Source organism: Diabrotica undecimpunctata, chromosome 1, assembly GCF_040954645.1.
Source record: "Diabrotica undecimpunctata isolate CICGRU chromosome 1, icDiaUnde3, whole genome shotgun sequence".
Lineage (NCBI taxonomy): Eukaryota > Metazoa > Arthropoda > Insecta > Coleoptera > Chrysomelidae > Diabrotica > Diabrotica undecimpunctata.
The window spans coordinates 11389790-11411968 of record NC_092803.1 but is presented as its reverse complement, the minus strand read 5'-3'; the positions used below and the strand labels follow the sequence as shown (position 1 = coordinate 11411968).

The 22179-nt window shown below is 33.5% G+C and overlaps 2 protein-coding genes across 2 annotated transcripts in view; one reads left to right on the top strand and one right to left on the bottom strand.

Annotated features, from left to right (window-relative positions):
- The window catches only part of LOC140444663 (uncharacterized), a 129342-nt gene extending 112300 nt beyond the window's left edge, over positions 1 to 17042 (bottom strand). Inside the window, exons 1-2 of the mRNA XM_072536427.1 lie at positions 16939 to 17042; positions 16808 to 16882 (exon numbers count right to left, since the gene is read on the bottom strand). Of these exons, the coding sequence (XP_072392528.1) occupies positions 16808 to 16882; positions 16939 to 17001 (138 nt within the window). The 5' untranslated portion in view covers positions 17002 to 17042. The remainder of the gene's footprint in view (positions 1 to 16807; positions 16883 to 16938) is intronic.
- Positions 7027 to 11110, top strand: LOC140437725 (uncharacterized). The gene is made up of 2 exons (XM_072527420.1): positions 7027 to 7074; positions 10548 to 11110. The coding sequence occupies exons 1-2, from the start codon at positions 7060 to 7062 to the stop codon at positions 11061 to 11063; spliced, it is 531 nt and encodes a 176-aa protein (XP_072383521.1). The 5' UTR covers positions 7027 to 7059; the 3' UTR covers positions 11064 to 11110.
- Positions 17043 to 22179: the final 5137 nt, after the last annotated feature.

Genomic DNA, 22179 nt, shown 5'->3' with positions numbered 1-22179 from the left:
GATAGAATAGCTGAAAACCAATTGGGATTCAGAAATTCAGGCTTTGGCACCAGAGAAGCATTATTTACTATACAAACACTAATCGAACGATGTCGAGATGTCAAAGTACAACACCGAAGAATGGCAAAAATACTGCAGAACACAGAATTAGATGACGAAGACGTGAGAATAATTGCCAATCTATACCGATATCAGAAAGCCATAATACGAATAGACCAACAAAAATCGAAAGAAATACCTATAAATCGTGGAGTAAGACAAGGATGTGTGCTTTCCCCTTTACTTTTTAATATGTATTCAGAAGAATTGTTTAAAGAGGCATTAGAAGACGTAAATGAAGGCATATTTATTAACGGAGCCCTTCTGAATAATCTTAGATACGCAGATGACACAATACTCCTTGCGGACAGCAGAGAAGAACTACAGATCTTGGTTGATCGCATTACCCAATACAGCGAAAGGTATGGAATGGCATTGAATACAAATAAAACAAAAATCATCGTGGTAAGCAAGAACAAGATTGAGGAAGACAGTGTTTATGCTAAAGAAAAACTTTTAGGCAGGGTGCACATAGAAGTGCTTTTAATAAGATGAAAGCAATATTATGCAATGGAAAACTCAACATCGGAATTATAACTAGAGTATTGAAATGCTACGTCTTCTCTCTCCTGTTGTATGGAGTTGAGGCCTGGACAGTTACAGAGGCGACAGAGAAAAAACTCATTAATTTTGAAATGAGGTGTTATCGAAGAATGTGGAAAATATCTTGGACACAACACATAACAAATGCGGAAACGCTACGAAGAATGAAAAAAGAAATACTCAACACTATAAAGAAAAGAAAAACGAGCTACTTTGGTCACATACTAAGAAACGAGAAATACGAATTGATGCGGCGGGTCATACAAGGGAAGGTGGAAGGCAAACGGGGACCGGGGAGAAGACGCACGTCCTGGTTGAAGAATCTGAGACAATGGAGTGGGAAAACGTCAATAGAACTTTTCAGAACGGCTGCAGATATAGTCAAATGGGCCATGATGATCGCCAATGTCCTTAGGGATGGGGCACGTTAAGAAGAAGAAGAAAGGGTGGTGAGGGTAAACACTCGCACGGGGTAAAGCCACGCTTTAGCTTTTTGAATTTACCGGGCAATATCCTAGAGTCGGCCGTTAGTTGGATCACAGACCATACGGTTTGTGAGTTGGATGATCGGTACTAATACAGTTCAGTGTGTCATAAAATCTCGTGGCCACAGGAAATTGGTTAAATGAAAAAATTAAGTTAGTCGATTTTTCGTAATTTTGATCTAATAGTTTTATTTATTAAGATAAATATTACTCCAGTCGTCAGAGAGTTTACCCCTAAAAATCATACGAACAAGATTAATTTTTCTGAGAATATTAATTTTGGGGCCCCAAAAAAGATGCAAAAAAGTTTACCACTTTTATCCCCCGGCTTCCTCCTAAAAGACCCCTCGTAGGGGGGTAAAAACGCAAAAAAATCGATTTACTGAGAATCTGTACACCGTAAAAAAAATGTTTCAAATAAAAAATGTAGCTGAGATAATTTTAAACAAAAATGTTTATAAGCATTTTTTTTGCCATGTCAGTAACGCGCGCGAAATCAATGTTTAATAAAATTTGTATCAGCACGACAGTAAAAATTCGATAACTTTTGATTCAAGTGACCAATCGACAAAAATCAAGATGCGTTTTAAAGGTCAAGAGGTCAGCTTTCGTATGCTGTTTTTGTATTTTGTAGCAAATAAACTCAGATTTTATACAGGTGTTAAATAAATAAACGTGGCACGATTTTTGCAATTTTTTATGATTTTCGTGAGATCAGAAAAATAGGAGGAAATTTCCTCGTGGAGGAAATACAAATTTTCTCCTATTTGTTTCTTATATATCTTAGCTTTGGTCTTTTCCTTGCTTTATTTTCCATTGTCATTGGTTTACTTAGTTTTATTTTTAATTTTTATTTATATAATAAACACTTTCCACACTCAGATCAGATAGATCTTTTGTGTGTACCCTATATTTATGTTTAATCCAAGAGATCTGGCATATTGTTTCTCCACCTTTGGTCACATACCACTGATGCAAAATGTAGTTGTTAGTTTTTGAATTCATCATGGTGTCCGATTTTGAATTTGGTGCAACATTTATCTTACAATGTTTGATTGGTTTGCAGCATATTGCCAAAGGATAATTTTTGAACAGTAAATTAAAATGTCCCTATTATATTATCTAATCAGTTTTAACTTTATTATAAACTTGCCATTTTTATTCTATTTGCTATTATAACAAATTTATTAAAACATAAATACACGTCGAGTATTCTATTATTCCCACGGGTCTAAGATTGAGAACTAGCTAGAAAAAAAGATTTCCTGAAATTGACAAATGTTTCATTTGATTTAAGACTTGAAACTCAATCCTAATTTTACTTAAATTGTATAAGATACTTATGAAATAATTATAAATGTATTTAATACATAAATTAAAACTGTTAGACAAAATAATTAGATTTCTTAATAGCCAAGATATACGGCGAAAAACACCATTAACCTATTCTTAAAAATGTTACATAAAATTTATTTTTATAAAAGTTCGTTTTTATCGCAACTGAAAATGATTGTCTACACTTGATTCATGATTAATTTGAGAAACACATAAAAAGCAAATGCGAAAGAAAAACACTGACAAGACTGGCTTGCCGGTACGCCTTTGTGAGCATATATCCAAAAAAAATTAGCCCTAAAAATTTCCTTCCAATTTTGCCGTTTTTTTCCAAATTACAACTTATATCAGGTATCGGATAAAATCAAAGAACAGCTTACATAGCTCGAAAATGGCGCTTAGAGTATTATATTAATAGTTTAGATAGAACGTGCGGCGTCATCAAAGACCATTTTTACGATTGGGGTACCATTAGTATCTATATCTGCTGATTCTGTTTAAAATAAGAGTGTTTACAAAAGTGAGTACAAATATCAGCGGTGCTTGTTGCGCTCAAGTCTACGATACCGTAACACACCAACTTACGATGGCCAATCCTTAATTGCTGCAATTTTTTTAGGATCAGCTTTACACCACTACTCGATACAATATGTCTCAAGTACTTCACTTCTCGTTGAAACATGTGACATTTCTTCGGACTCAACTTCAAATTCGCTGCCAACAATCGTTGAAAGACTGAAAGAAAGATCGAAGGATCTTTCAACCACAATTACATCATCCAAATAAACCAGTCATATTTTCCGTCTTAGATATATTAAAACTGCCTCCATTAATCTTTCAAATGTGTTAGGGGGATTACATAAACCAAAAGGCATAACCGTGAACTGTTAAAAGCTCTGGTTCTATCGAGAATGCGGTTTCCTCCCGATCAGCTGGCTCCATGTCTACTTGCCAATATCCACTTTTTAGATCGAGTGTGGCGAACCAACGAAAACCGGAGAGAGTATCCAATGTATTCGGGACAAAGGATAACTATCTTTCTTAATTACCACATTGAGCTGGCAATAGTTAATATAAAAACGTGTCGAACTATCTTCTTTACCAGAACTACTGGTGATATCCATGGACTGTTTGATGACTTAATTTCCCCTTGTTTGTTCATATCTTGGATGATTTCTTCGGCTTTATCTCTTTTCGCAAATAGAAGTCGTTAAAACTGTTTCTTCTGCTGATTGAAACTCAAATGTATCTGGGTCATCTACAGTCCTCTTGAGAACGTCATTTAGTCGTTCTTAAAGGATCTTCTTCGGGCCGCTGCAGTCTGCATCCCGTTCTTCTAGTTGTTCACGTAATTGTTTTACTGGCAGTTTTACGATCCGCATCTTTGGTTAGAGGCACACGTACTTTTCAAATGTTCTTTTTTACGAAAATCACTACCAAACTACGTGGATAATCCCGAAGAAAAATACTTTTTAGAAGTTCAAAAAGTAATTTGGTCGATTCATCTTGTTGGAGATCTTCTTTGTATTCTTCGGCCTCCTAAATTTCCTTGGATAATAAGTTTTTTCATAATTTCTGTGTCTAATCTCATAAAATATCCAAATTATTTTTATTTTTTAAAGATGGACTTTACTAGAGAGCCGTTTACTGACCTTTTTTCTTCTTCGCGTGCCATATCAGAATTATCCGACATTGGCGATCACCATTGCGAAGGCTTCTCTGCAATATGGAATAATTGTCCCGCATTTGATATCCTAGTCCATTCACGAATGTTTCTCAACTAAGAAACCCGTTTCCTTCCTACACCTCTACGGCCCTCTATGTTACCTTTAAGGATCAGTTGTAATATTTTATATCGACTTCCCCTTACTATATGTCCCAGATAAGACATTTTTCGATGTTTAACAGTCTCTATCTATGTTGACGCTCCTTAGTACTTCTTCACTAGTTTTACTTGCTGTCCAAGGTATCTTCAACATTCGTCTATGAACCCACATTTCCAATGGTTCAATTTTGTTCATGATCGATACTTCTACCGTCCTTTATAGCGTCCGCACTATATAAAAGTACGGACCAAACATAGCACTTAACCATTATTTGTCTTAGTTCGAAACTGAGATGATTATTGTAAAAAATGACTTCGTTTTCATAAAAGTAGTTTTAGTTATTGTGCAAGAAAATAAATCACAGAGACTAAGACTAAGACCACGTGCACAGACTGCATAACGAGAGACTTGTTAAACTGGTATGGTAGGAGATTCCCACAGGCAAAAGACCACTCGGACGTCCCATGATGCAATGGAGAGATAACATCCAAGCAGATCTCCGGAAAATCAACATTCCGTTTGACCCTAGGTTGATGGAAGACCAAACAAATTGGAAAAAAGTTAAACAGTCAGCCAAGACCCACCCAGGGTTATAGCGCTACGTGATGATGAGTTTTAGTTATTGCTATTCTACGTTTTATTTCTATGTCTGGATCTAGTTGGTCCGTTATCACAGTTCCCAAATATGTCATTTTGTGAACTTTCTCAACTTGGACTCCATTTAACTGAAGCTTTGCATCGGGGTGTGGGTCACGACTAAACACTAAAAATTTAGTTTTGTTTGAGTTTATTTTAATGCCCATTTCCTCTCCTACTTCGTGAATACGATCAAGCAGAATTTGGAGACCTTGAATATTACCTGACAGAATTACTGTATTGTCTGCATATCTAATCACATTAAGTAGTTCCCCGTTGATTTTTATTCCATATGGTTGTCTCTCAAGTGCCTTTTTAAATAACTGGTTCGAGTAAACATTGAACAATGTTGGCCACAAAATGCAACCTTGTCTGACTCCTCCGTGTAGTTATCTCCAATTTTTACTGACCTTTAGTTCATGAAAATTGAATGATTTGTCCTACGATTGGTTCACAGAATTAAGATTCTTCTCCAACAGAACATTTCAGTGGAGTTTATCTTTCTTGTTTACGCTTGTAAGATCCAAGATTCACATCCGAAAGTCAATCTTGGGAATATTAAGCAGTTGATCAACCTCATTTTTAGATTTCGTGAAATTTGAAAGTTCTTCCTTATTTTGGCCATTTTTCCTACAACAAATTTTGCTAGATCACATCTACGTTTTATTTCTCCCTGTAGCGATCCTGTGTTTGTGATCAATGATCCCAGGTATAAGTATGAATATGAGCTATGTGTGGATGATTGTTATGTAGTCTATCCACTATCATGATCTTTGTCTTTGATATGTTTAACTACAGACCAAATATTTGACTATCGTTTTCAACCAGGTTTATGAGATCAATTAACTCTTTCTGACTATTTGCAAGAAGGGCTATGTCATCTAAAAACCGTAGATTGTTTATTTTTCGGCCATTTATTGAGATGTGGACAATATATTAAATAATTGTGAAGACAGTATACATCCTACAAACCATAATGCAGGGAAAAATACAGGGAAAACGAAGTATTGGGAGAAGACGCATCTCCTGGCTCAACAATCTGAGAAAGTGGTATAATTGCAGTTCCGTCGACTTGTTCAGACCTGCAATCTCAAAAGTGAAAATAGCTGCGATGATTACCAACCTCCTTAGAGGAGACGGTACCTAAAGAAGAAGATACGTCTTTGTCTGACACCTTGTTCTGGATGTAATTCGTTGAAAGTGTGTGAAGCACTTTAACTGTTCCAGTAGTGTATAGTTCAGTTATAAGCGAAATTAAGTGCTGTGGTACGCCTACTTATTTTCGTATCTGTCTAAGTTTAGCCATTTGATCCTGTCGAATGCTTTGTGATAATATATAAAACATGTATAGTGGGATATTGAATTTCCTTGATTTTTCTATTATTTGTCTTACGTTCAGAAGATGTTCTCGAGTACGTCTACCTTTCGTAAATCCAGTAAGTCCTAACTTCTTCTTTAAGAGCACCGATTGTCCCACTTAACACTTAGTTTATTTTCTCTCTAAAGGCTACTAGTTCAGTCTCAGTTAACATATGAGGTCGAGGAGTAGGCTTGTGTTTGTTTCTAAAATGTATTCGGAAACTAGCTACCAGAAGTTGGTGACTGATTCCACAATCTGCTCCTGGACACGTTTCTGCGTTTATAACTGAGAATTTCCACCTTAAATAGATCATTATAAAATTAAATTGATTCCCCATTATTTGAATTTCCAAGTATATTATCATATATTTTATATTTTAAAAATAGAGAAGTGTTGTTTGAGAAATGTTTTATATATCACTGTATTCTTGTAAATTTTCAACAATATATGAGCACATATTTTACCCTTGTTTGACTGTTGTCAAATATTTCGCATAATTAGAGGCTTCAGAATTATTTTGTAAGTAGTTCTAACCTTTCACTTCCTTTAGTAAAATTTTACAAAAATTATATAGTTGGACCATTATGTTCACATGAGGAACTAAAACATCGATAATGATAGTGATACGTTTCTAAACTTTCTTGAACCAGAAATGACATGTTATTAAATATTTCTTGTACATTTCAATTGTTTATATAAAAAAATGTATATTGTTTAATTCAGTATAAATTGTTGTCTTCAAGATACCATTGTCGTCGAAGAATTTTGTAAAGCAATGAAACGTTCTTTGGTAAGTGTAAATTATTTAGACAGTTTCAAAAAATATTTCTAAAATATATTTAGTATCTATATCTGTCAGTGCAGTAGTTGTCTATTTTTCTGATATCCTCGTATCTCTTATTCATTTTGAATATTTGTATATACAGGGTGGTCCTTAAGTAATTGTACAAACAGAAACCGTAGATTCTCATAGTATCTATATCTTTAAAATATTACGATTTAAGCCAACTTGCTTTAATAAAATGTTGATATTAAGAAAGATACAGGGTGTTAAAGTGGAAATTCAAAGTTTTATTTTTCGCTATAACTTTTACGTTTGTAAATATTTTTGGACAAAAATTTATAATTGTATGCTTTTAAGTAGGATAAATTATAATTTTATACATACTTTAATGTAACTGATAGAGGGCGCCACATATGCCACATGTGTGGCATAGATTTGCGCTTAACTTTTTTGCTCTTTAAGTTAGCTCTATTTGTGTTAAAAAATATTAAAGATACATTATTTTTACAAAGAAAAAGTATACTTGTTAGTAACCTCAAAATTTAACCGTTTTCGAGATAATCGAATTTTATAAGTCAGCTGCATAATAATTCTTAGTTGTGATATTTGTGCAATAAAGCACTGAATACCTGTAGATAAGCATAATTCATAGTTTATTCTTGTTTAAACAACTCAAAGATGATAATGTAATATTACAAAATTTTTGTTATGGCTGCTAAATGTCTTATTGGAGAAAATATTCTTCATCTTCTTTAGGTGCCGTGTGCGTATTCAGACGTTGGCCATCATCATGTTTACAATTTCCCTTTTCTATCGCTTCTTAAGTTTCTATACCTACTGGCGTTGTATTACTTTTTCCCTGTTGTAAAATGCTGAAAACCCAAAATATGTGATTTATATAAGATGGTACACCACCAAATTCTAGAGAGAAGGCAGTGAGAACATACTTAAATATAACTTTTCTGAACGTTGGATTGGTCGTGGCAGCCATATTTCTTGGCAATGTGGTGAGATATTGATATAATTATTTAATTTATAAAAAATCCCAAAAGAATACTTATTATTCATTAGGTACGTAAATTGTTTACCCATTTTTATTAGGACAATTAGAAACTAAAGCACAGGTATTGAATAACACATATGTCTTGTTTCATAATACTTTTGCTACAAATCTAACCTTAAAGACTCATTTGCATTTTTACAATAACATCATCGTTGGCCTAATAACCGATATTGTTATAAATCTAGTAAACACACAGGCAATTTAGTTTAGCATAATATTAGTTCGTTAGTTAATCATACTAGTCCATTTTTTCGAGATGTAATTATAGTTACTCGTAAGCTGTAACGTAATCATATAAATAAGTAATATCATCGATAGGTTATTCCGTGTGTATATAAGTAACCAATGAATGAGATACATAACAGTTTAATACATTATTTAAGCTCTGCGACAAATAAGATGTAGTTCCATAATATACCATAAGATTTGGATATGTATCCAAAAGAATATATTCATCCATTATACGTTATAGCCACCACGTAGCCCAGAATTTAATCCGTTTGATTTTGGTGTGTGGGGCATACTAAAACAACGTGTCTATAAGAATCCCATAAACATTCGTACCAACTATGGGAAGAAATAAATACTGCAGCAGTTTCTTTAGACCCAATGATGCTATTTAATATGAGACGATATTTTATGGAATATATTGACAAATGAATTAAAGAAAATGGTGGACATATCGAACACTTACTTTGACAAAAAGTTATGTTATTTGTTTAACTATTTCTTAATTTGGTTTGTAAACAAAATGTTTTGATTATGACTTTAATTTAACATAAAACGTAAAATGTTGGATGTAAAATCCTATTATTCTGTTTTTTGTCAAATCCTATTATTAATTATCCTGCTGATATATTTATTTTATTTAATATTTCGTTAAATATTAACTTAAGTTAAAGGTATTTTATACCAAAATTTGGATTTATTAATGTTTTTGTCTATTTTTCCTTCGTTGCCTGGAGTAATTGCCTTAAATCAGAATTATGCAGCTGATTTGAGCTTTAAAGTTATTAACAGGTATACCTTTTTTTGTTAAAATAATGTATCTTTATTATTTTTTGTCACAAATACAGGTAACTCAAAGAGCAAAAAAGTTAAGTGTAAATTTATGCCACATATGTGGCATATGTGGCGCCCTCTATCAGCTACATCAAAGTGTGCATCAAATTATAATTTCTCGTATTCAAAAGTACCCAGTTGTAAATTTTTATGCATAAATGTTTACAAACATGAAAGTTATAGCAAAAAATAAAATTTTAAATTTGCCCTTTAACACCCTGTATCTTTCTTAATATCAAAATTTTATTAAAGCAATTTGGCTTAAATCGTAATATTTTAAAGTGTAGAATCTACTGTTTCTATTTGTAGCCAAGAATAACCAAAATTTATATTTGTTGTATGTTGTATGTGTTAAAAGTGATATGGATTTCTATGGGTTAAATGTAAAATTTACGATAATGGTAGTTTTGTAGACATAAAAACATAAAAACAAAATTAGTTTCTTAGTAAATATCATGGGAAACCGTTTAGCTATTCTCAACGGTCTTGATAAACAAAATGTAAGGGATTAACGATCTCTTTTGTGTCTCTTATCGGATTCAACATTCTGGGAAATTTTTGTAGAATGTTTTTGTAGAAAAATTGGAAATTTTAAAGTCATTTCTTGAGAATTAGGTATTTTGGGTGATTTTAAAGAACTAAAAGATGACTGATTGAAAAAAGTACTGGTGGAATGAGATTTTTGATTCGATTGAAATTTGGAACATGAGAATTCGGTTATATATTGCTGCCCTTTAATAAAAGAGCATCCAATCCTGACAAGTGAACTAGTGCCAGTAGTTTTGAACGGTGTAAAAGCAATTTTGTGAGTAAGAGAATATGAGAAGTTTGCATTATTTGAGTTTTGCAGTATTTATAATTTCAAAATCACTAATCACTAATCGGGAGAACCATATCCAAGGATATTTTGTCAGCCAAGAGAGATAGAAATGATTTTGAATAGAATAGATTTGAATGTTTGAAGAGAAGGAAATTTGAATTTTATTTATTTCCCTCTACTGTTGGTATTGAACACTAGACAAAGACAAAGATATTTCTGAACTCAAATAAGAACCTTGAGAAATGATAAAAACTTAATTAGTAATTTGGGCGCTGTAATTAAAATTATCCAGATATCTTAATTATCAAATTAAATATTTTTTTGTTTGTTTTTTTTTGGCCTTCCTATATTTCCTCGACCACTTGGTTTTTGGTATAATGGTATAATTTGGACCACTCATTGGTTGTTGTTGTATCACGGTTATTGTTCGATTTTCACAATATTGTCCTAGATATTGCTTTATGAAATGTCATGTATGTTTGTTATACACTAAAATATTTATATTACATTAATATTTATATTTCATATTTTTAGGTTATGATAGTTTTGCTAGCAGCTAGTCTATCAATGGCAAAAGCAACTTTCAGAAAACTAAAAGAATTCGATATAGACCACTTCAAGGAAAAACTCTTCCACCCATTTCGACACCACATAGAAAAAATACACAACCACTTCAGCGGCCATTCAAATAAACTACCACTCCATCATGAAGGCTTCCCTCATCCCCATCATGAGATACCTCAGCATCAGCATGCACAAGGTATCGCGCCACACCACCATCCACATAAAGAAGTGCATCATGGAGAACCTCTCGGCCACCATATCGGTTTCCACGGTTTTGACTACGGTTTAGGACACGGGTTTGATCATGGATTTGGTGTGGGATTCCACCACGACTTTGGGCATGATATTTCACACGGGTTTGACCATGATTTTGGAGGTTTTCATGATTTTTTTGATCATCACCATGGACTTTATGATAATAGTTTTCACGGGTTTGATCCTTATAGTTATGGATATGGCCATATTCATGGACATGAGTTATATTAAGATTTTTGTATGACATTAATATAATATATTTTTGTATAAAAAAAATAACATGCTAAAACCTATGTATCTGTTTTTCTTGGTATGTATAAGCAAGGTAGTTATAGTCTATTCCAGAGTTCTTAACAGGTTCTTCATTCCGGGTTGAGTCTTTTTTGGTTAATGGTGTAGTTGAATGTATTAAAGACAATCTAAATTGACTAATTTAATGCTAACTAGTCACCCCAAAGGACCAACAATAATAGAGACGTAAAATGTCGTCTTTTATGCTTTATATAAGAGTTTAGACTATCAGGCAGGTACTTTTCTCTCATCTTTGAATAAAATAGATCTACTTTTGGGATTAACTACCATTGTCTAAGCGAGTTCATGGTTTTTCTCCACTCTCTATCCCGAGGAAATCAGGTGTCCAGTAACTAGGTAACTCCAGTGGCGGCTTTTGGGGGTAGGCAGGATAGGCCGGGCCTACCCAATAATTTTAAGAGCTTTAAAATTGAAAAACATATATTCAAAAATTATGTTAATGCATGTAAATAACTTTTAAATCTACTAAATCACTCAATACATTAGCGTCCATTAAAACAACTAAGTTATTATATTACCACAGAAAGCATCGAATCGTATTCAGGCATTTTAAATATCATTAATAGGCCCGATCGGAACTGGCCGGCCCAGCTCACATAAGATGCACCAAGTACAAAAAGCGTTTGAAGTTAAGCAGCTTGCCGGACAACGATTTATATTGTCGTGTTTATGCTTGCTGTTTAGGCACCAGACGATCGGGCCTACGCCAATCATCGTTGTCACTTGTAACGTAATTATCGAATTGTAATATAAATTTTCTTTTAAATTATGATAAAAAAATATGTAACATAATCCATAATTGTAACATATTTTTAAACAAACAACACAGTTGCAAACAAGTGCATGGTTGCCCAAATAAATTTTAAAAAATTCGTAAAATTCGAAGAAAAAAAATCACATTTGCGTGATTTCTATATCGCCTGATTGTATGCAACTTATATATGTGAGATTGTTTTATAACTGATACATAAAAATGAGTTTTTATGACGCTTTACCAGGTTGCAGTGATAGTAATGTTGATAGTGATTGTTTGGACATTGTTGTTTCACTATTGGAATCGTCATTATCGAGAAGAACTGAAATTGATAGAAAAAATTATTATGAATGAAAGGCCTACTCCAACATTGCGTATTGACCAAAAAGATGGGAAAAGGTGCGTACTTTTAATTGCTCTTGGTATGATGTCTACAAATGGTTGTCTGGAAGTATTACGAAAAACAGACTATATTGTTGGCCGTATTTGTTATTTTCTAATAAGAAATGTGTATAGAATTGTGAAGGATACTTTGATTTAAAAAATATGTCTGCCTCCTTAAAAAAACATTCCAGTTGCAAGGAACATTTAAATAATTTCCTGTCCTTTAAGGATGTACAGACGAGGGCGTTTTCTGTTCGCGATTTGCTAGATGAAAAATCAAAGATCGCAAAAATTAGATACAACGCAGAAGTTAAAATGAACAGAGAAATCATTAAAAAATTAGTTAGGGGGGGGGGTCCTGACCACGTGACCCCTCCATCTGGATCCGTCACTGATTACACATAGCTATGTAATTTGCTGGCTTGGCCTACCCAAAATTTTACCACACCAGTCGCCACTGGGTAACTCTAGTATTATCCCATCCAATCCTCAAACTGCGTCTCTTCATTCATCACCACTCGCCAACTCGTTCGACAAACGGGCGTTTAAATATCTTATAGTCATTTTAATATTTGCTTATGAAGCGTTTAATTTCTTTAATAATAGTTTGAGACTCTCATATTTTGTCATATTTGGTCATTGAGTAGTTTTTTCAGGCTTGATTTTCTGGTAGATCATCGCCAGAAGTCCATTTCTAAGGATAATGAGCGACGTTCTAGGAATTTGTTTAGCTGCTATGCTTTGCACCCATACAGTGAGATACTATTAAAGATTGAATTAAGAAGGAAGTGTTTCCGTTCTCGCGATATCTCTTTTGACCACAGTATTTAATTTAGACATCCTATAACCTTTTCCCTCTTACTATCCGTTCTTCTATTTCCTTTTTAGTCCAGCCACTAGAGTTTTGTGCCTAAATATGTGTACTCACTACAAGCATTAATTACAGTGTTCTCATCTATTATCACAGGTATTGGGACATTGTGTTCCTAATGCACAGGTACTGTGTTTTTGGCCGATTCACATATAGATCCGGTATATGTGAACCGGAATATTTCGAAGAGATGCTAAATGACGGAGTGACTACTGAAGAAAATTGTAATGTTCCTAAACCTCAAATAGTAATAGAAGAAATATCAAAGCCCACAAGAGAAGAAATTGAAGAAATAATAAAAGAAATGAAAAATCAAAAAAGCCCCGAGGAGAGCGGCATTGTGGCAGAGAACTTAAAATATGCAGGAGAGGCTTTAATAAACAAACTTAGTGAGTTAATACAAGAAGTATGGAATGCCGAAGAAATACTTTAAGAATGGAAGAAGTCCATTATAATTTTTATACCCAAAAAGGGAGATAGAACTGAATGCTCAAACTATATAGGAATATTCTTGTTAGGGAGGATTTCGCAAGGGAAGATCAACAACCGATCAAATTTTTATTCTAAAACAAATCCTAATAAATCGCTATGAATACAACATTTCAGCACAAATACTTTTCATTGATTACAAAGCCGCCTACGATACAATAGACAGAAACAAATAGAAATGCTAAAAGAATTCCAAGTGATAGAAAAAATAGTAAGGTAGGTAAAAATGACAATTAGACAAACCATTGTTTGGCTGTACAAAGGTACAGTCTCAGAAGAATTCGAAGTGAAAAAAGGTGTTAACCAAGGAGGCCCGTTGTCTACCTTGCTATTCAATATAGTTGTAGAAAAAATTGTATGGGTTAGTGGGATAAATAGGTCTGGCACTATCTGATTCAAAAAAGCTCTAAAATGGGGCTGAAAGTTAATATTAATAAAATCAAGTACATGAAATCTCCAGCAAAAAAAGGAATAAACACCAGGAGCTGCTTTAAATTGGAGGTAGAGGATGGATCAGTTGTAGAGCTCGAGAAGGTAGATGAATATATGTACTTAGGTATTCTTATCGATCAGACATGTAAGGAAGAAACTGAAATCAACCTGAGACTGATCAAGAGCAACAGATGTGCTGGAGAGATATGGACTATGAACAAAACCATGAAGAACAGATTGGAAGCATAGGAAAGAAAGATACTTCGCAAAATGTTTGGTGGAAAAGTAGTAGAGGGAGAATGAAGAAGACGAACTAATGCAGAAGTGTACCAATTATATGCTAACTTTACAATAATAAAAGTGGTGAAAAAACGTAGACTAGAACGGTTCGGACATCTAGAAAAAATGCAAGGATATAGACTAGTCAAGAATATTGTTTGGAGAATACCTGAGGACAAAAAAAGAGAGGAATACCAAGAAAGAAATGGAGAGATGTAGTGATGGAATATGTCAGAGAAATGGGAATCAGACATTGGAAGCTGATAGCTAAGAACAGAAAACTATGAAAATTATCCATCCAGAAATTGGCTTAAAAGGCCTTTTAACGCTATACATACATATAGGTAAATCGGTATATAAGAAATGGAACGATCATATAAGCCGAATGACAACAAATAGAGTAGTTAAGGCAAGACACGGTTTCCCAATAGGAAGACCACGTAAACGATGGAACAACAACTTACTGGAGGCACATTGAAAAACAGACAGAGTCATATCTACATAGTAAGAAGAAGAAGATATATAGATCTCATTCTTCATATTCTTTAAATAACTGTTAAGCCATAAATTCTAGATCATCTTTGCCCTGGGCTATAACCACGATCATCAGCGGAATGAACAGTGTACAAAGTTTTTTCTCATTCAATTATACGTCCATTCCAGCGCAAAATCTTCTTCATTGTTCCAAATCTTCGTTTAGATACATTTTAAATTTAAAACAGAACCGGAGAAGAACAACATCCCTGTCGCAATCCTTTAGTTACAAAGAATACTTCCGATATGTACTTCCTACTTTAAATTTTTGATGAGGCTTTTTTGTATAGTTTCTTTACAGCTGACATAATCGTTTTATTTATTATAGAATTTTCCATGGCTTGCTCCAATATTTTTCACTGGTATTGTATGGTATACTTTTGTTGGGTCAACAAATAAGCAATGAATCTCTTGGTTCCTTCATACTTTTTTTAAGTCGGTTAAGTTATAGCAAAAATGTGATCTTCCAGCTTGTTGTTCTAAGAGTTTTCCGTATAGTTGGCCAAAGATCTGGTCACTGAGATGCATCTGTAGTTTCAACAAAAGCCTTTTGGGATTTTTTTGTGAATGGGCGTAATTCATTTCTTTTCTCCAACTCCTTGGGATTTTTTCTTCGGCTATAATTCTCGTAAACAATTCTTCCAGCCAACTTGGGTATTCCCTTCTTTAATAGTTCTGCCGCTATACATTCAGGTCCCGATGTCTTATTGTTTTTCATGGATTTTAGTACTTTTTCTATCATTTATTCTGTCACATTTATATATTCTTCTTAAACGTGAATACCTATGGATAATAATGTATCATCCTTTTCTATTTATTCCTATATAGGAGTTCATTTGAGTAATGTCCCTCCACGCGTTTATCGAAATAGGCTATATGTTGATTTTGTTTGACATATCTGTCCGCAGAAATTTTATTACTTTCCCAGCTTCTCCTGATCCCTAAGGTGCAAATATCATATAAATATATAGTATACCTCATAAAAACAAACAATAGAAGAAAGATATGAGTGCTTATGCTCCACCAGAACAACAACTCATCAGGAAGCGTACCAGATGTGCTAAGAATATCCAGGTGGTCAAAATATTAATAAGATATTTGCAAACCCTGCGAATAGCAACCTAGCAAACAATGGCAGATCATTGCTATCAGAAAATAAACTTGTGGAGATGAAAACCGAACTGGAGAAAATAAAATGGAGTGTTTTTGGAGTGGGCAAAGTCAGACGATGTAGAGAACAAGCGAAGGTCTTAAGACATGGCCACCTATTTTCAACTTAATAATTTTATTTCTATGTTTATCTATCCTGCCTGATATTATTATTTTCTTTAAAAATTTAAGCATGAATAAATGCATATTCATTCCTGAAGAACAATCGCACAAACAAAATACTTTCGGAAGAACAAACACTGCAATAATGTAGTAAAGAATTTTCATTTATTAAAAAAAAATAATAATAATAAAGTTGTTGTGCCCCTTTAATAGAAAAACGACGTTTCCGACTTACACAGGAGTGCCGTCTGTGGAATCAACCACGGTAAAAACAACAAATTCGGTTTTAACAACAAATTCTTTTGGACTTAGTTCTTTTAAGAGACATGTTGAATAATATTTAAAGACCAAAACTTTGAGCAAAACAAATTTAAATACAATATACCTTTCTAAATCAGTAGGAAAACAGTAGTGAAAAATCACATACACTATAGAAATTTGTCATAAACAAAAAAAAGAGAAGTGCATAAGATAAGATAAATAACCGTTTTAAAGATTTTATTGGTGTTTACCTATTTTTTCAAATGAAACAAATAAAAATTATATAAATAATTTTAAAGCTTTCCGAATTGGTTAAGCAAAAAGTACAACGATTTAATGATTAGTAGTTTGTAGAATTCTAAAAAATAAAATAAAAACAAAACTCACCTCACTCCTGTACCTCTCCTGCCTCAAATACTGTTGCAAAAGCACGATACAAACATTCAAATTGTCGTCAGTTTCCTAAAACGTCAAAATATTAATAAAACGACAAAATTTTTATTAACGACAAACAATACTTTTAGTTTCGCCTGGAGCACACAAAGCTTTTGCTCTAGAGAAGCCATTCTACTTTGTGTCATCCGAATCTAGTTATCGATTATTTCATAAATGAGAACAAAATTCATAAACGACAATAACCTTATCATGCAACATGCTATCGTAAAGAAAGTCGCGTGCCAGTTGATCCAGGGATTTGTTTTTGACGTAACTGGGTAAGTGGATCCCGTTGTTGTGCTTATTTTTGGCTAATGGTATGATGAATGTCAGAGATATCATGGAAATTGAAAATATATTACATGGCAATAATTATTATAATCTTAACGGATAAAAAACCTTTATTATCGATTAAACATTCTATAAAATAGAACTGAATTATAATTTCCCTGGTTATTCATGTAAATAAAGATTTAATATCACATAAATGAAGTCAAAGATGAAATTAAATTACTAAAGAGAAATAAATCCCCGGGCATTGATTCAATACCAGGTGAAATACTACAATTATCATTCATTCTATCTGTGTGGCTGTTTGGACTTAAGGAAAATTGCCATCTAATTGGTGTACCTCAATTTATATCCCATTACACAAAAGAGGAACTACTATCAGATGTAAAAACTACCGTACACTGTCACTAATAACACATGCTAGTAAAATCTTGTTGCATCTAATAAAAAACCGAGTAACAGCCTATCTACATTACCAAATACCTCATTAACAAGCGGGGTTTGTAAAGGGTAAAGGTACAAGGAAACAAATCCTGATCCTGAGACAACTCATTGAAAAGTCTAGAGAATTTCAAGTACCTATGATTATATGCTTCGTTGACTACCAAAGGTATTTGATTGTGTAAGCTGGATAAATGTGTGGTCCATTTTAATAGAAATGGGCACACCAATGCACCTGGTGACACTTTTTAAAAATCTGTACCAGTCCAATATAGCAACAGTACGACTAGATCAGAAGTTCTCAAACCAATTTAATTCCGAGAAAGGTGTTAGACAAGGATGCGTGTTGTCACCTGATTTATTTAACATTTATGGTGAACATGTCATGAGGATGGCATTAGATGGAGTAACAATGGCTGGTAGAAAAATCTTAAATTTAAGATTTTCTGATGACACTACACTTATAGCAGCAAATGAGCAAGAAAACACTACTATTGAACAAAATATATACCACTGAAATCTTCCCAGAAGACTGGCTTAGGTCGACATTTATAAATATACCCCAGAAAAATAAAGCAAATAGATGCTCACAGTTCAGATTAATTAGCCTGATGAGCCATTTTCTGAAAGTTGTACATCAACGTATATACAGAGAATGCGAAAGAAATCTGAGCGACAATCAATTTGGATTTCGTATGGGGCTTGGTAGGAGGGAGGCATTATTTGGCCTTCATATATTACTGCAAAAATGCCGAGATCAACGAAAAGACGTATTTCTCTGTTTTATCGACTACGAAAAAGCGTTTGATCGAGTTAAACACACAGAACTCATAGAAACCCTAACACAACATGGTATAGACCATAACACGGTGGCCCTTATTAAAAACCTATATTGGGATCAAATGGCGTCGATTAAAATGGACAATCGTATGATAGCAGAAATGTCAATAAAAAGAGGAGTTCGCTAGGGCTGTATACTTTCTCTACTATTGTTTAATATATATATATATATATATATATATATATATATATATATATATATATATATATATATATATATATATATATATATATATATATATATATATATATATTCCGAAAAGATCTTCCAAAATGCTCTCGAAAATATTTAAAAAGGAATAAAAATCAACGGAGAATATGCAAACAACTTAAGATACGCAGACGATACCGTCATTATTGCGGACACTGCTGAAGGTTTGCAACGACTTTAGAATGCCATAACCAGAGAGGAAAATAGCTTTCGGCTGAATATAAACACAAATAAAACAAAAGTAATAGCCGTTACACGTGTACCAAATGCCGACATTAATAATCGTATCTACAACAAACAGATAGAACCCGTACAAAAATTCCAGTATCTTGGTTGCTGGATAACAAACGATCTTAACTACGAAGTTGCAATACGTGCTCGTATAGAGTATGCTAAGTCCGCTTTTCAAAGAACGAAAAAATTCCTAATAAACTCTACCTTATCGTTGGATATCCCATACCAATTTATAAAAACATTCATTTATTCCATATTGCTATACGGAGTGGAAACATGGACTCTCAGAATCCCAAGTATGAGACGTGTAGAAGCCTTTGAAATGTGGGTTTTTCGAAGGATGCTGCAGATGTCTTGGACAGAGCACGTGACCAACAACAAGATGCTGAGAAGAATGGTGACAGAGAGAACTCCTAAATATTGTAAAAACCAGAAAAACGAGTTATATAGGACATATTTACAGAGGAGAAAAATACAACTTCCTATGACGGATAACGGAAGGGAAAGTGGAAGGGAGGAGAGGTCCAGGAAGAAGAAAATGCTCCTGGTTGAAAAATGTAAGAGACTGGACAGACATAGACACACATTCGATACTAAGAACAGCTCAAGATAGAGAGCAATTTGCTGTAGTTGTAGCCAACCTTCAGTATTGGAGAGGGCACCTTAAGAAGAAGAAGAGCAAGAAATGTTTAATCTTCTGCGAATAGTTGAGTGCGAAAGCAATAAAGTTGGTCTGAAAATCAATAAAGCAGACAGAAATAATGGTGGTCGACAGATTCCACATTATTTAAGTGAATAACATGTTGCAAAAATAGCAGATAGTGGACAGTTGTCTATCTCAGATCTAGTATAACTAACGATGGTAACTGTGATTTTAGATAAGGTTGTTACACCAAGTGAAGAGTTTGGACTGCCACTAAACATAAAGAACACAAAATTAATGGTTATATCAAAGAAAAATATTAGATACATCAATCTACACGTAAATAATAAGACGATAGAACGAGTTCAGAATTATAACTATTTAGTAGCAAACAATGTCTCAATAAATTGGAAGCATTTGAAATGTGGACATATCGAAGAGTGCTGGGAATCTCCTGGACAGACAGAATAACCAATGAAGAAGTACTAAGAAGAATAGAGAACAGCAGAGCGATACTGGATTCAATCGAAATAAGAAAACTACAATATCTGAGTCATATAACACGTGGTGACAGATATGGAACCTTCGTCGCGGAGATGGCACGTAAACAAGAAGAAGGTAGTTAACAGAATTTTCTGTCTCCGGTTTCCATACATAATGTAATTAAAAATTTTAAAGTGATTGTCCTTATGTATTGTAGTGTAATGTTTAATTTTATGTTTATAACATTTTATTCTTGTTGGATAGGCTGCAATTGACGAAATGCCCCTGAAGATGCTCTAGGGAGCGAAAGTACTTGGGCAAGATTAAATTAATAAAACTGTGCTCGATATCTGCCTTTTATTTGATCAAAGTTCATTTATTCGAGCATTCAACCTTATATCAATCAGATAATATTCTCCTCGTAATTAAAGTAAAGCACGAAACTTAAAGCACCCAATAAACGGAGAGAGACAAAGAGGATAGAACTAAGAAAGAAGGTAGACCTTCTCCAAGAAGTGCAAAAAAGTATGCCCTCTACTGGTAAGGGTACATAACAATAAATATGGGAGACTATTATTATTTTTTTTTAATGGCATAGACATTAGTCATTCAGCCAGTTGCAATTGATTTTCCAATCAGACAAATACACAACTTTATCCCTAATCGAAAACTAACGGATAATTAATAGAAGAATATACGACAAGGAAACTTACAGGGTCACTTGCTTCTCGTCTAGGGGCCCATCAAGACATTCTTAGTAGACAAACAAAACTGGACCACGGATAAGGTGTTATAACATTTAGGGTAAACAAAGGATACAAATCTAAATTTCCACACGATCATGAAAAATTCCATTCTCGCGTACAAATTCTATAGAACTGTGCATGTGTCTGACAAGAAATCTATAATGATATTATATACTTGTGAGCCTGTAGCCAGTAGCGACTGGATATTGAATGGTGCATACATATTAAATTCAATTAATTTTTTGTAGAGAGAGTTTGAATGCTGTTGAAACTTAGGACATTCAAAAAAGATGTGATCAAGATCACAAGGGAGACTATTATACACTTTGTAAAAACATCAATTTATCGCCCAAAGCTAAATAATCATATGAAACAGAAATACTGGATAACAGATGAAACCCTTAAAATAATTGAGAATAGAAAAAATCTTTGTCAAAGTGGTGTACATAGTAAGAGAGAAACAGCTAGTTTAAGAAACCTCTCAACAAAGAAATAAACAACAATACTATCATAATATATGTAAAGAAATTGAGAGCCACGATCAAAACAATCAGCCAAGAGATTTATTTAGAGAAATACTATACATAATTGGAGACTTTAAAGCCGAAATGTGGGCCGTTGAAGACCACACAGAAACGTACTCTCAAATTTAAGTAACTCTAAAAATGACGTTGATCTAAAAATCATTGAAATTCCCAATACCGACATACGGCTGTGAATCCTACGACAAGCGGAAAGAAGAAAGATAGACGCCACTGAAATGTTCTGTTGAAGAAGAACGTTACAAATTCCGTAGACCGACCACAGGAAAAATATTTCAATTTTAAATGAGTTAAAGATCAGCAAACGGCTTTTCATCTCCAATAATTAAAACACTTTGGGCATGTTATGATACAAATTCTCTTCTATTCACAGAGTCGTAGGCTGCTTTGTAGTCTATAGTTACTATTAATGTTAACTTCGTCAATTATTTCTCTAAGAAATTCTTTCCTGTTTTCTCTCAGCAGGTGCTTATAATGAATATCCCACTTCATGTTCTGGATTAAGTCTATATTTCCTCTTCAGTTTCTTCTTTTTTAGTATTGTTCTGAAGCTATTTTCTTGTGGCATTTTAAAGTAATTACTATTTAAATGGGAATAAGCCACAATTAAAGGTTAAAGTACGTTTATTGACGTTTCATTTCCACTTCGGAAATCGTTTTCAAAATACAAACATTGTATAGAAAAATTTCCGAAGTGGAACTTGAAACGTCAATCAACTTACTTTAACATTTAATTGTGGCTTATTCCCATTTAAATAGTAATTTCTTATTTTTATCTCATTTCAAATAGTATGCTCGTATTTAATTCCTGCAACGCTCTTCAGCTTGATTTCTGTTATTCTTGTGCTGGCAAATAAGCGACAAATATTGCAAAATTAAATAAAAATACGATG